The sequence below is a fragment of the Furipterus horrens genome, unplaced genomic scaffold (genome assembly GCF_987537825.1).
Source record: "Furipterus horrens unplaced genomic scaffold, mFurHor1.1.pri manual_scaffold_9, whole genome shotgun sequence".
NCBI classification, from domain to species: Eukaryota; Metazoa; Chordata; class Mammalia; order Chiroptera; family Furipteridae; genus Furipterus; species Furipterus horrens.
In genome coordinates this window covers 99,809,221-99,822,804 of record NW_028327179.1, presented here as the reverse complement: position 1 = coordinate 99,822,804, position 13,584 = coordinate 99,809,221, and the positions used below count along the sequence as shown (strand labels likewise).

The 13,584-nt window shown below is 62.2% G+C and overlaps 1 protein-coding gene across 1 annotated transcript; it reads right to left on the bottom strand.

Moving 5' to 3' along the window:
- On the bottom strand, positions 1 to 13,392 carry ZNF775 (zinc finger protein 775). The gene is made up of 3 exons (XM_090287663.1): positions 13,300 to 13,392; positions 4,943 to 5,012; positions 1 to 1,720 (listed from the first exon to the last, which is right to left on the bottom strand). The coding sequence occupies exons 2-3, from the start codon at positions 4,989 to 4,991 to the stop codon at positions 132 to 134; spliced, it is 1,638 nt and encodes a 545-aa protein (XP_090143789.1). The 5' UTR covers positions 4,992 to 5,012; positions 13,300 to 13,392; the 3' UTR covers positions 1 to 131.
- Positions 13,393 to 13,584: the final 192 nt, after the last annotated feature.

Genomic DNA, 13,584 nt, shown 5'->3' with positions numbered 1-13,584 from the left:
TTCTGTTCTCAGGCCTTCAGAGCCTTTTAATAGGTTCTTACTCCCTGAGGTTCTAAAAGCCACCATTCTGGCCATTCCCCCAAGGCACCCCTGCAAACATCCCCCCACAGGTCCCCTTGGGTCCAGGTGCACTAGAGCTCCTCGTCCTTGACGCCGGGGGTCCGCCGGTGCACGCTCTGGTGCTTGAGCAGGTGCTGCTTCTGGCTGAAGCCGCGGCCGCAGGCGGCGCACTGGAAGGGCCGCTCGCCCGTGTGGTTGCGCCGGTGCCGCGTCAGGTTGGGCTTCTGACTGAAGCGGCGGCCGCACTCGGGGCACGGGTAGGGCCGCTCGCCCGTGTGGATGCGCCGATGGATGGTGAGCGCCGACCACCACGAGAAGCTCTTGCCGCACTCGTTGCAGATGAAGGGGCGCTGCTCCCCGGACCCCGCTAGGCCAGCGCGCGCGCCGCCCAACCGCACGTCCCCAGGTCCCCGGGCCGCTGCGGGGCTGCGTGATGGCGTCGACCGAGCCGGGAGGCCCTGGGCCTGCGGCTCGGCACCCAGCACGGCGGACCCCGGGCGCAGCAGCTGGGCAGTGGCGGCGCCGGCGTGCGCGCGCTGGTGGGCCCGCAGCGCAGCGCGGCTGGGGCAGCTCTGGCCGCAGCTGGGGCAGCGCGCCGCCTGGGCGCCCGGCAGGTGCGTGCGCTGGTGCTTGAGCAGGTGCTGCTTCTGGCGGAAGCTGCGGCCGCAGTGCGGGCACGGGTGCGGCCGCTCGCCCGTGTGGTTGCGAAGGTGCCGCGTCAGGTTGGGCTTCTGGCTGAAGCGGCGGCCGCACTCGGGGCATGGGTAGGGCCGCTCGCCCGTGTGGATGCGCCGGTGGATGTTCAGCGACGACCACCACGTGAAGCTCTTGCCGCACTCGCTGCAGATGAACTGGCGCTGCTCTCCGGGGCTGGCGGCGGCGGCAGCGACGTCGGTCTGGGTCCCGGCTTGGCGCCACCAGCCCTGGCAGAGCCCCAGCCATGCCCACTCCGGGCGCCCCCGCGGGGACCCCGGGCGCAGGCGACAACTCCTGCGGGCCGCGGCGTCGCGGAGCAGCTGGGAAAGCCTGGCGCGGGCGCCCTGGCGGTCGCGGGCGTGCGCGCGCTGGTGGATGCGGAGGCCCACCTGGTGGCGGAAGCAGCGCTCGCACTCCGGGCACGTGTAGGTGGTGGGCCGAGAGTGCGTCTTCTGGTGCTTGAGCAGGTGCTGCTTCTGGCTGAAGCGCCTAGCGCACTCGGGGCAGCAGAAGGGCCGCTCGCCCAGGTGCTGCTGCTGGTGGCGCGCCAGGTTGGGCTTCTGGCTGAAGCCCTTGCCGCACTTCCCGCACAGGTACGGCTTCTCCCCGGTGTGGGTGCGCTGGTGGATCTTCAGGGACGACCACCAGCTGAACCCCTTGCCGCAGTCCAGACACACGAAGTGAGCCTCGCCGGCATTAAAAGCAGGGCTCCGGAGGCCAGGGGCAGCCCCTGGAACCCGGCCTGTCAGCCCCGCGTCCTGCTCCGTGGGAGGGGTCCATCTGGTACCTCCTGTGTCCTCCTGCCCCCCGAAGGCACGGGGCTTCCCCATGGTCTGGCATGGCGGGAGGCCCAGGGACTGCTGGAAAATGTTCTCCTTATCCTTCTTGGAGAGCGCGGCGGGCGGCGCCGGGGTCTGCAGCAGCCACTCTGGCTTCTCCTGTTTGACCTTCACCACCAGCCCGTCTGTTGCCAGAGAAAAGGAGAGGACGGTAGAGTCAGCCACTGCTCAGAGCGGAGCGGGGAGAGGCTTGCCGGAAGGGCAGGCACAGCAGAAAATAAGACGGGAGAAGAACACAAAAGAGACTGGGAAGGGGAGAAGAGGAAGTGGGAAGGAAGGCAGGCGGGACCACAGGGCAGGGGCAAGCTGGGGTTCAGAGGGGAGCAAAGGGGAAGCGCAGGAAAGGGAAGCTAAGTAAAGCTGCTGCCGGGGACACACCTGCTGCCCCCGCAGCCCCTGCCCTTCTATATGGAGGCCCAGGGAGGTCTTTCTACCCTCTGGGAGGGGGGGCACATTCAAATGCCTTCTTTTTCTGAGGATGCAGGCGCTGGGAGCCTGCTAAGCGAGTCTGTGCTCAGCCCCTCGGTGACTGGGTGGCCGAGGCCATGTCACAGCTGACCCTCTCCAGGGCGGCAGCCACGGTGTGTGAGTACCCAGAACAGGTGTCGCCTCGTCCCTGTACTAAACCCAGTCCCCTCTACTCCCCAGCGTCCTGCACACGGGGCTGCTCAGGTTTCCAGGGGCGCTCTGTCCCCTGGCTCATGGACATCAGCCTGACAGGAAAGGTCTGCTACAGACACTCAATACAGACTGTGTGGCTTCCTGTGTGTCAAGTTCAACAGCAGGAAGAAGTCACTGATGAGTTAGACGCCAGCACCATGATATCCCCTTCTAGAGGGCACTGTGACTGGAAAGGGGCGGGAAGGGACTTCTGGGGTTTTGGCCACGGTCTCTCTCTTAATCTGGGTGCCGGTGGCATGGCCATGTTCACTTCAGAAGCAGTTACAGAGCCCGAGACCTGTGCTCTTTTCTGCATGTTACATTTCAATAAAAAGTTTACATTCGATAAAAAGTAGGTAAAACGAAACAGTTGTGAGCAAAGAACAGAGAGAAGCTCTAAACAAGTTTAATATTAAAAAAAGAAGAAAGTAAACCCAAAGGACGTAGGAGAAAGGAATAAAGAAAATAGCAGAGATTAGAGGATAAAGGGAACATACAGATATAAAAAGGACTCTGAAAACCCTAAAACAGACAGCTCTGGCTGGTGTGGCTCAGCGGATTGAGCACCGGCCTGCAAACCCAAATGTAGCCAGTTCGATTCCCAGTCAGGGCACAGGCCTGGGTTATGGGCCAGGTCCCAGGCTGGGGGCACGCAAGAGGCAACTGACAAATTTCCTTTCCCTCTCTTTCTCCCTCTAAAACACACACACACACACACACACACACACACACACACACACACGAAAGGAGGCCCATGATGCCTGTGGAAGGAGCCCTGAAACAAAGGCCTACTTCCATCATCATAAAAAGTATCAGTTTAAAATCATTCTAAATGGTTCAGATAAAACAACAACAAAGTCTTAAGTAGGGGAGCTACTGCTTAATGGGTAGAGTTTCTAGAATGATGAAAAAAGTTCTGGAAATAGATAGTGGTGATAATTTGATGATTGTACAACAATGTGAATGAACTTAATGCCACTTAATTGTACATTTAAAAATGGTTACAATGGTCAATTTCATGTCATGTCTATTTCACCACAATTTTTCTAAAAACAAACAAAATTAACAAAAAGGGAAAAGATGCTTAGAAGAGATAAGCTCTCAATTATCTCAAAAGTTCGGCCATCTGCCCTGGCTGGAGTGGCTCAGTGGATTAAGTGCCGGCCTGTGAACCAGAAGGCCACAGGTTCGATTCCCAGTCAGGGCACATGCCTGGGTTGCGGGCCAGGTTCCCCAGTTGGGGGTGTGCGAGAGGCAACCAATCAATTTATCTCTCGCACATTCATTTTTCTCTCCCTCTCTTCCCCTCTCTTTAAAAAGTAAATAAATAAAATCTTTTAAAAAAAACAAACTTCGGCATCTAGAAAGAGTCATACCCTAAGCCCGGCCAGCGGGCAGCAGGAGCCTTGGAGGACCCAGAGCTGGCAAAGAGCCGTGGCTGCAGCCCCAGGGTTCCCCCAACCCCTAGGGGCCTCCAGGGTCTAGGCTGGTTCCACTCTTCCCTAAGACCACAGGGCGACACGGAAGTCACTGTAGAGGGGAGAGGGGTCCTGGCAGCCTCCATCTATCATGTAGGAACTAGAATTCCACTCACGTTCACCTGGGACAAAAGGTTCTTCTGCTACAATGTTTGGAACCGTCTGTCCTAGGTTTTACTGTAATTGTGGTAATGCCGGCATCTCTGTGCGTGTGTGTGTGTGTGTGTGTGTGTGTGTCTCTCAGACATGCGCAGTGCTCTCAGCAGTCACAGTGACAGCCTGCGGGGGGCAGGGGACAGGCAGGCTGGGAAGTCCTGTGTCTCTGCATCAGGACCCGCCCCTTGAGCTGGCTGCTTCGTTTCCTAGTCACCCTGTTGCCTCATTGTTGTCCCTGTTTTAGGTCCACTGCTGTGATTATCACGGGAGGGTAGGGGCTGCGGGGTCAACGGGGCAACAACTCCCCTGGAAGAGAGGGGGCAGAAAGGGTCCCAGTAAAGCCGCCGTGCCAAGCGCCGAGAGGCAGGGATCCCAAGGAAGCGCCCAGCGCCCTCGCCGAGCCCAGGGCCACCCTGCAGCTGGCTGCCAAGTGCCAGGGCGGCCGCACCCGCCCGGCGGTGCCAGAGCCGCTCTCAGACACCAGGGGCTGCTCTGCCTCAGCGCAGTGACTGTGCGGGACCTTCCCCCTCGCAGCAGCGCCCGCCTGGGAGGCACCAAAACTGACAGCTGTGTTTCCTCCCAAAGGGCTCCAGCAGATCCCGATACTGACCCTGAGCTTAGGGACCCCCGCACCCATGGCTTGTTCTAGCCCCTCGTCCTACCCAGAGTGCTGGTTCAATGTTTGATTGGCATGATCGCCATGAACACCCTGTTCTAGAACTTGGCCAAACACCTCGCTCTCCCCCTCGGTGGGGGGGGGGGGGGGGGGGTGGCGGGGTGTGGTGGTGTGTGTGTGTGTGCGTGCGCGTGCGCATGTGTGTGCATGTGAACATGTCCATGTCCCTTTGCCTGGCTGGTTATGGGCTGCCCTCTGTCATTTTCTTAGCTCCCAGAGCCAGTCTTAGTTGCATTCTTTGACATGACCTCCAGTGGCCTGCAATCCAGCACTCTCTAAGCTACGGTGAAGGCAGTGACACGCTCCGCTTCGGAGGGGCACGGCGGCCAGGCCCGGGAAGCGGCGGCGGCGGCCTGCCCCTTTCCGCCTTCTCTTACCTGTGCTGGCGCCAGCCAGGCCGCTGTCCATCCGGAGGCCCCGCGGCATCAGCCCGGCGCCCGACTCTGTCTGCGGGTGAGACGGGACAAGGATGAAAGGCGTCCCAGCCCCCGCGTCCCCTCACAGAATGCACTGCTCCTTTGTCAAGAGCTGTCATACACATGACCTCAGCTGAAATGTGCAGTTTTAAAATTGCACACATACCTGCTAGGCAGGTACAACAGGAATAATTCCCATTTTATGACGAGGAACCTGGGGTCAGAGAGGGCCACTGGCGTCCCCCATGTCAAGCAGGTGGCTGGATGGTGAGGTGGGGCCAGACCCCAGGCCTCCTGGCTCCCAGGGCACAGCCCGGGCCCAGGCCCCCAGCGTCCGCAGGCCGGGTGTGAAGGACGCTGCACAGGAGAAACTCCAACAAGACAGTGGCCTGAGGGGTCCTGCGGACACCCCGGAACGCAGAACTGTGCCCGCAGAGCCACGGCCCCTCCTTTATGTCCCCATCTATGTCCAGCCACAAACCCTCCCAGGGACCTCTCCACACAAGTCCAGCGGGGCCACTAGGCCACCCCACGGTGGGTCACCTGGGTTTTAACGCTCAAGTAGCTGGGACATTTCATGATGGGCTCACGTCCTGCTCGGAATGGGATCAGGGACAGCCCGTGCAGTTCAGAGCCTTGGGCTTTGCACTGGCTGCCCCTCTGCTGGGTGTCTGTCCCAGGTCTCTACGTGGCCCCCCTCACCTCTTTTGGTGGCCTTCCCTGGCTACTCTGGGTACAGTCGCAACCCGGACTCCACCTCACTTTCCTCCGTGACATTTGGCCACCTGATGTGGTGTTAGCTGGTCTGCCTACTCGCGCCTCCCGGAGGACGGGCACTTTCTGTATCCACTGCAGAAGGCCCAGGGCCTGGGCAGGCCCCGCACAGAGAACCCCAACACGCACGGGCCACCGCTGATGCGCCCACAGAGGACTGCAGGCAGCCTGGGCCTCGTTTTCCCCGCGCCGGTGCCCTGGCCGGCCCCTGCAGAGGACGGGGCTCTCGCTTCACACGCCCGGACCCCCTCAGCCCCACACTCCCGAGTCCCCACGAGGGCCTGGGGCTCTCAGCTCAGCTCTAGTAGCTGCTACCGTGGGGCCTTCCCTCCAGGGCACCTCAGCCCAGCCCCCCTCACGAGAAACCTTGTCTTGCTCCCTACCTGGGGCCCTCGAGTCCCCATACTCAGGGTCTTCCCTCCCCTCTCCCAGGTGCCCCTTCCCAGGCTCAGAGTCCGGACCCCGCCAAGAGAGGTGAAAGGGAGCGGGGAGATGAGGATAAACATGAACCTAAAATCTAGGAAAATATTTTTCCCTAGTTCAGGAAAAGACCTCTCCTCTTTGTTTTAGAGCATTTTCTTTAGGGAACTCCTCTCTGTGTCCCTTTGAGATGTATGTGAATCTGTCTCTCTTAAGGGCCTGGGAGCCACCTCTTTGAATGTAAATGTCAAGGGAGATAGGGCCCTGCCTCCCGGTGCCCCTGGGAGGGTGGAGCCTCACCTGGGTGGACACCTGGCTCCCAGCTGCAGGGCTACCTCCTGCCATAAAGATACGGGAGGAGTGTTCTTCCTCTGGGGACAGGCAGTTAGCAAACACAGGTGGTTACCACCCCCATCGCCAGGCGAGTTTAGGACAAACTCCGTGTGACACACGGTCAGGTCCTCCGGCCTGAGGACTGGTGACAGTTCGTCTCGAGCGCACGTGTGTAACGGCTGCACCTGCTGGGCTCTGGGACAGGTGGGCTTTCTCGCTGTCTTTGCAGCCTGCCCACCGTGTGCACCTCTCTGGGGTGATGCTTGTTCTCCTTCCCGCCTGCCTTTGTGGGGAGCTTTCCCGGGTTGGCGGGAGATTCCGTTGTTTAATTCTGTTTCCCCAGCAGGGTCTGCTCTGCACTCTTGCTGTGATTTACAGACACCAAAACGTGCCTGGGGTGCAGAGAAAGGGGAGCCCAAGGAGAGGGGAGGCAAGGCCAGCGCGGGGGCCCCCGACGGCTGTGTGCACCACGCCCCGCGGAAGCCGCTCATCCATGTCCTCCTGAAGAGGCTCAGGGGATGGCGAGTAGGGAGGCCACCTACGCAGAAAACCCAGACAGGGGGCAGAGCCGCCATTCCGGGTGAGGAGGGAGGGTGGCGCTTGGCCTTCCCCACAAGACCCCAACACAGCAGGAGAGGCCCCTTGGCCTAATCAAACCCGTCCTCCTTGACCCAGTCTGTCTTCCAAAAGGTGATCAGGGCCTACAGGTCGTCCTGGGTGGCAGAAAGGTTTCAATTCGCAGTGAGCAATTCGCAGCGAATTACCAGGGCAGCCCCTCCTGCACCCCTGCATCACAGCTGGGCTCACAAGGGCTCGTGGGCTAAGGCAGAAGTGCACACAGAAGGAAGGGGACCCTCGTGGGCCCCAGGGGCAGACCGGAGAGGCCCAGGGACCCACCAGCAGGCTGCCTAGCTCCACGCCCCAGCCAGGAAGCAGGCCGCTGGGGCCGGCCCGCCACCCCACCCGTGCCCAGACTGAGCCTCTGAGGGCCGCCCAGCCCTGACTGCGCTCACCGATGACCTCCCCCTGCCCACCCAGCAAGCCCTGTGCAGAGGGGGTCTCAGGACAGCCCTGGCCACCGCCCCGCCCAGCCCCTGGCTCCGGGCCCACCCTCCCCATGTGGGGTCAGGGTGCACTGGGATGAGAGCCCCTCAATCGGAAGGCCCCCGCTGGGGCAGCTGTCATGACAACTGCCAGGCCGCACAAAGCAGGGATTGTGGCCCGCGGCAGGTGGGGAGGTCTGGGGCGGGGGAAGGAACAAAGGAGCTTTGGTCTGGACAGAAACTTGGGGGCGGGAGGGGGCGGGCAGCAGCTGGGCTGAGGAGAGAGGCCACAGTCAAGGGCATGTCCAGGTCTCCCCACATCCCCAAGCTCAGGCCCTGGAATGTCCCCACCAGCCAAGCACATCTCTTTCCCCAGACTCGGGCACCAGATGGGGAAGAAGTGCATGGCACCTCGTGCGTCCTTTGTCACCAGTGCAGCAGGGACTGGCCACATGCCCTCCACCCGGGGCTGAGGCTTTGCAGGGTGGCATCTCCCTGAACCCAGCCAAAGGGCCAGTTCAGCCATGAGACCCCCACAGGCACTCACTGTCCATCACTGCTCACTTACACCAACAACATCGCCCCCACAGGAAACCGGGGGCCAGGGACGAGCAGGGGACAGTCTTCCCCAGGTACCCCACCCTATCAGGCTGACATCCCTCTGCCCCGCGGTCCACCGCCTGTCGGGGCGGCCAGGCTTCCACCTTTCCCTCACCCACATCTCTCCCACCTGGCCCTCGGTGCCTCACCCACCCACCAGCGCCAGCCCTCCGCCCTGTGCTCTCGTCCGGCTGGCCCGCCCTCGGCCTTGTCTGCTCAGTGGCTCTGGCTTCTCTGCCAGCAGGCCCCGCTTCTCCCCTCTTTGCCCTGATCCACCAGGTGAGCTCACAGGTCAGCCCCCCAGGGTGCGGGTCCAGACCTGGCCCACACCTGCAAGGGCGACCTGAGGGGGTGTCTCAGATGCTCCCTGGGTGTGGGGGGTCTGCTCTCCTACTGAGGAGCGTGGGGCTCCCTGGTCACCTTGATGTTGATCTGCCCAGACTCCAACAGGACAAGAAGCCATCAGTGCGGAGCACCGGCTGTGTGCCAAGCACTCAGCAAGCATCGCCCGCCTCCCCTCACAACCGCGCTGTTTGCTCAAGGTCACCCAGCTAGTGCGCGCTGGGGCCAGGGCCAAAGGGGGCTCCTGGACCCTCATTTTCGGGAGTTTGGTTTCTACACCCACATGTGGTTATCTGAATTGATACGAGTTAAATTAGAATTTCAGACTCTTCGATCACACTGGTCCCACATTTCAGGTGCTCAACAGCCACATGTGGCCAAAGCTACGAGTCCACGTTCACGAGTTCCATTGGGCAGCCGTGCACCAGACCGTGAGCCCCACCAAGGCAGGGCCTTGCCCTGCTGTGTCTCTGATCTGCAGGAAGAACTCAGTTTACACTGGGTGCCTGAATGAAACACACGGAGAACTGAAGAGGGGGTTCCCCTGGCCCCAGGGCTTCATCGCTCACAACACCTAGCCCAGGAGGAGTCGATGGTGGTCTCTACCCGGGAAACGGACTCCAGCCCGTCTCAGTGGGCGCTGCGTTTAAAACAGACCACCTCAGGCATCCGAGGAGAAACGCCACGGAGGCTAAATCACACACCCGCACCCAGACAATCCCACCTAACAGCTAATGCAGCGAAGTCAACACATGTCCAAGACGCACAAACACAGACACCCGCACGACATGCCTCCAGTGTGTACACGCAGTCCGAGGAAGTGAGAAATTTAACGCCCCCTGACCCACCTACACACCCGCAGACAGTGTGCCCGTGCGCACCAGGGCACTGAGGGAAACAAACGCAGATCTGCGCTGACCAAGCACAGGCACCCGGCCTTGACCGTCCTCAGGGAGGCGGGAGGTGGGAATGGAAGCCAAGGGCCCACATGAGCCAGGCCGCTGCCAGCAGAGGTCACAGGTAGAATGACAGGGACAGTCACCTGCTGGCTTACCTGTGCTGGGGCCAGAGGCATGAGGCTAGTGAGGCTGCAGCTGCCTGGGTGGAGGCTGGAGGGACAGGAAGTCCTAGAAAGGGCCTTAGGCTCTGGCCAGCAAGCCCAGCGCAGCAGGAGACCCTCCCTAGGCCAGGCCCGCAGGGGTTCAGCCCCAGAGGCCGCGCCAGGCCCTTCCCCACTCCCTGTGAACCTGAGCCCCCAGGGCTGGGTCCTCAGCCCAGTCACCCCTTGAAGGCCAGAGCTGAAGTGCCAGCCCACCTGTCCTAGGCAAGTCACTCCACGTCTAGGCCCAGGTTCCAGATGGTGAAGGTGACCGAAATACCTGCTCCGCAGGTTGGTCATGGGAGTCAGGAGGGGAGTCTGCAAACACTATACTTTCTGAACCCTGTAAACGGGCTGTGCCTTTCCTCTCCCATTACAGTGGCCTGAGAACAAGCGCACCCACATTTTCTAAGTTGTCTCCAAACGCTCCCAGGGCCAGCTCACTCCCGAAACCATAAGTCTTCAGGCTGCATCAGGATCTTCAGAGGCCCCGGTACCCACAGAGTAACCCCAGACTCTGCCACCAAGGGGAGCTGGCCTCGCGGGAGGACGAGGGCGTGGATGCAGCTTTTACTGTCAGCAGAGCTGCGATGCCGTGTACTTGACAGAGCTGCTCATTACCCCCAGCCCTGGGCCGGCTGGGTGGGGAGGAGGGACTCCTCTGCGCCCAGTGGGGGTGCCTCACCGAGTGGGGCTGAAGGGGCTGTGGCAAGGAAAGCAAGGCTGGGGGGCCTGAGTGCCAGGCACAGCGGCTGGCCTAGAAGCCTCAGAAGCTTCTGCTGGCCCAGCTCAACGGTGCAGCTCAGGGGAGTCCCAGTGGCCTCACACCTGACTTTGTCGGGAGGGGACCAGTGTAGCCTAGTCTCCCGGGCCCGTTCTGCGGCCCTCAGGCCCTCCCCCAAGGCCAGTTCTACAAAGGCCGGCATGAGGCGTGTCCCCTGGGGTTTGCTCGGGCTGGCCTCCGGACAGCCGGCTCCCTCTCCAGGCACCAGTCTTCTGCCCCTGGACCTGCCAGACCTCACACCTTCCTGCCATCCAGTTTATGACCAAGGAGGACATGCAAATCGACTGCCAAGTGGCTTTAAAATGTTCCAGGAAGCGCAGGGCACCTGCTGCCCGGGCCATGCCCAGGGACAGAGGAGTACGCCCGGCGGTCCTGCCAGGCCGGGGGAGCGTCACCCCCACCACCTAGAGGCCGGCCTCCGTCCCACGCCCAGCATGCAGCCACCGCTCCCACAGGGCCCCCCGCCTAGTCTTCCCTCTGCTCCCCAAGGCCGCCTCCCTCCTCCCCACCGTCCTCGACTCCCGGAAAGGGCCCAGGACCGGGTGGGGGCGCCGAGCGCTTGGGATGGGGTTTGCTGCTGGTGAGGCCCGTGACCCAGGGCGTTTCCCCGGCAAAGGCAAATAATGCCTGTTCCCGTGCGGAGAATCCTCACAGCAAACGGGAGGACAGTTGGAAAAGACTGAAAAATGTTCGCAAGGTCCGAGGTGATTCCTTTCAGGTCACTATTTGCGGCCGCGTCCTCTCCACACCCCCACCTTGAAAGAAGTGTGCCACAGGGACCCCTCAGTAGGAAGGCCCAGCGCAGCCACCTCGGTTTGCATCTACCAGCCCTCCCTGGGAACCAGGCCCATGGACAGATGGGTCATCATGCCTGACCCCCTCCTACTGGTCCCTGATCTGACTGCAGGCCCAGCCCTGCGGCACCTCCTTCCAGGACTTCTGCCTCCACCTGCGTCACGTGCAAACCTTTGCTGGGACTGTCCCGTCCCCACCTCCCCGCCCCCGCCTGCCCCACACCCACGGCATCCCCATCCCTCTTTGTTCTGCCACCTCCCTTTAGGGGAGAAAGCAGCACCCACATTCCTGCACCCCAAGTCCAGGACTCCAGAGCCTGCCACAGCCTGGGACCCCCACTACCTGATCCAAAGGCCACTGCTCACAACACTGACCTGGTGTCACATTTTTATCTACAAATACTTTTCTAGTCTTTGCTGCATCCAAAGGAGCTTGGGAAAAGTAGGAAGTGTTTCCCCCTTGTCAGATGAGGAAAGTGGGGCCCAGAAGGGACATTCTCTGCCTCAGAGAGAGTCAGACGTCAGGTCCCCTTCTGCACACCCTGACCACGCTCTTCTTCCCTGCGGGCCCCTCGGCCCCGGGAAACCTTGGATTCCTCGGCTTCCGCCTCCCCGGGGCAGGAGCCTGGGCCAGCGCACCTCCACGTGCTCTGCACTTAGCCCCGGACCTCCCTTGCGTCCCCACAGGTGACAAAGGGTCTTCCCCAGTCCTTCCGCCGTCCCTACCACAGAGGGCAAACCCCCAGCCCTCTCGCTGCCCCGGCCCCAGCTCAGGCCCCGCCGCTTCTCTCCTGGACACTCCGTCCCTTTCGTGGCTGATCTTGCCCTCCCACCCATCCACCGACCAGACCTCAAAGCGGTTTTCCCAAAATTACACCTTGGACCTGCTTCCGCTTTTTGCTGAGAATACTTCGGGGGGTCCTCAACGCTTTCAGGTTCGGCTAAAACTTTCTTCTCAAGACCATTTAAAACCTGGCCTCTGCTCACCGCTCCTCGCGGCACCCCGATCTGCACCCCCACGCCGTCCCACTCTGCGGCCCCCTGCGCAGCCACGCCGCGGCCCGCCGGTGACCGGCTCTGGAATCCTCTTGCCCAGGCAGCGCTCTGGATGGGCCAGGCTCAGGCAGGGGCCCTTCTCTGGTCGACCTGGGCACCGTCCCCGTGGTAGAGCAATATCGTGTCCGTCTCCACAGAGACTGTCCACACCTGAACACGGGGCGTGCTCCTGTCTCCCCAACGCCCAGCACGAGGCTCCGCACGCCGCAAACCACTGATGGGAGCGTTAATAAAGGAACACTTAAACAGAAGCGAGTGAAGCCTTCCACAGGTGACAGAACCACGGAACCTGAAGGAGCTGGAAGGAGGCTAAGCCCCGCTCACCTCTTCATTTACAGACGAACGCAGGGTCCCCCAAAGAACAGCCTGGAGGCCCCGCACCCCCAGCCTCTGGGACTCGGGCCACACCCCGCCTGCGCTCTGGCTGACCAGGAGCTAAGTCCAGGCTCCATCCCGCCCGAAGGGCTGCAGGAGGCATCACCTCCGCGTCCCCCACCCGCCTTCACAGGGGAAGAGACCCCAGCCCCCCCCCCCCCTCGCCGACTGCGACCTCGGCTCCTGGGCCCATTTTCCTGGAGTGAGGCTTCAGGGGACCCCGACACACACTCTCCCAGTTTCCGCGGCGCGTCCCGCGCATTGTTCTCACCCCAGCCCTCAGCCCCGCTCATTTAGTGACTTAAGAGGCGCCCGCGGGTCACTCTGCTGCGAGCCTGGGACTCCTGCCCTCCCGAGGCTCGGCCTGTCGCGGAGGCTGTCACAGCGGCCGAACATCGGGACCGTCCCCTGCTCTCCTCTGGTTCCTCCCTCTCACCGGCCGCTCCTGCTCTGTGCCCCGGCCTGTGGGCCCTCCCCCGCAGGACCCGGGCCGCCCCCACCCGCGGTGCCGGGGAGGGGAAAGTTCGGGGCGGGACGCAGCGGCCTCAGGGGACCCAGGGGCGGCCCCCAGCCCGGGGCTGGGTGGAGGCAGCGCGGGAAGAGCGAGCCGGCCCCACAGCGTGGCCCGTCCCTCCGCACGCCCCTCCCCGCCCGGATTCAGGGGGCCTCGGAGGGACAGGACGGGAATAAATAAATACCTTTGACTTCGAGGCTAAGGTTAACGGGAACTGCCACCCGGGGCGACTTGGGCACTGGGCTCCCGGGCCCCAACCAGACCCGGGACGGGCGGGGCGGGCTTGCGCTGCTGATTGGTTGGAGGGCCGGGGCAGTCCCGCCGCCTGACTGGCTGCGCCGCTCAGATGACCAGCTCAGCCCTATCGGAGACGCCGGTGGGACGGCCCCTTTGTTCTCCGGAGCCAATAGCCGGGGTAGGCGGGCTAACCTCGCCTCCCGTGTGGCCTCGCGAGACCCAGCGCGCAGTG

Excerpts from the sequence above, each read along its gene's own strand:
- ZNF775 (XM_090287663.1), bottom strand. The coding sequence starts at position 4,991 with ATGCCGCGGGGCCTCCGGATGGACAGCGGCCTGGCTGGCGCCAGCACA. Across the intron at positions 1,721-4,942 it reads CCTGGCTGGCGCCAGCACAG|ACGGGCTGGTGGTGAAGGTC; the intron begins GTAAGAGAAGGC and ends CTCTGGCAACAG.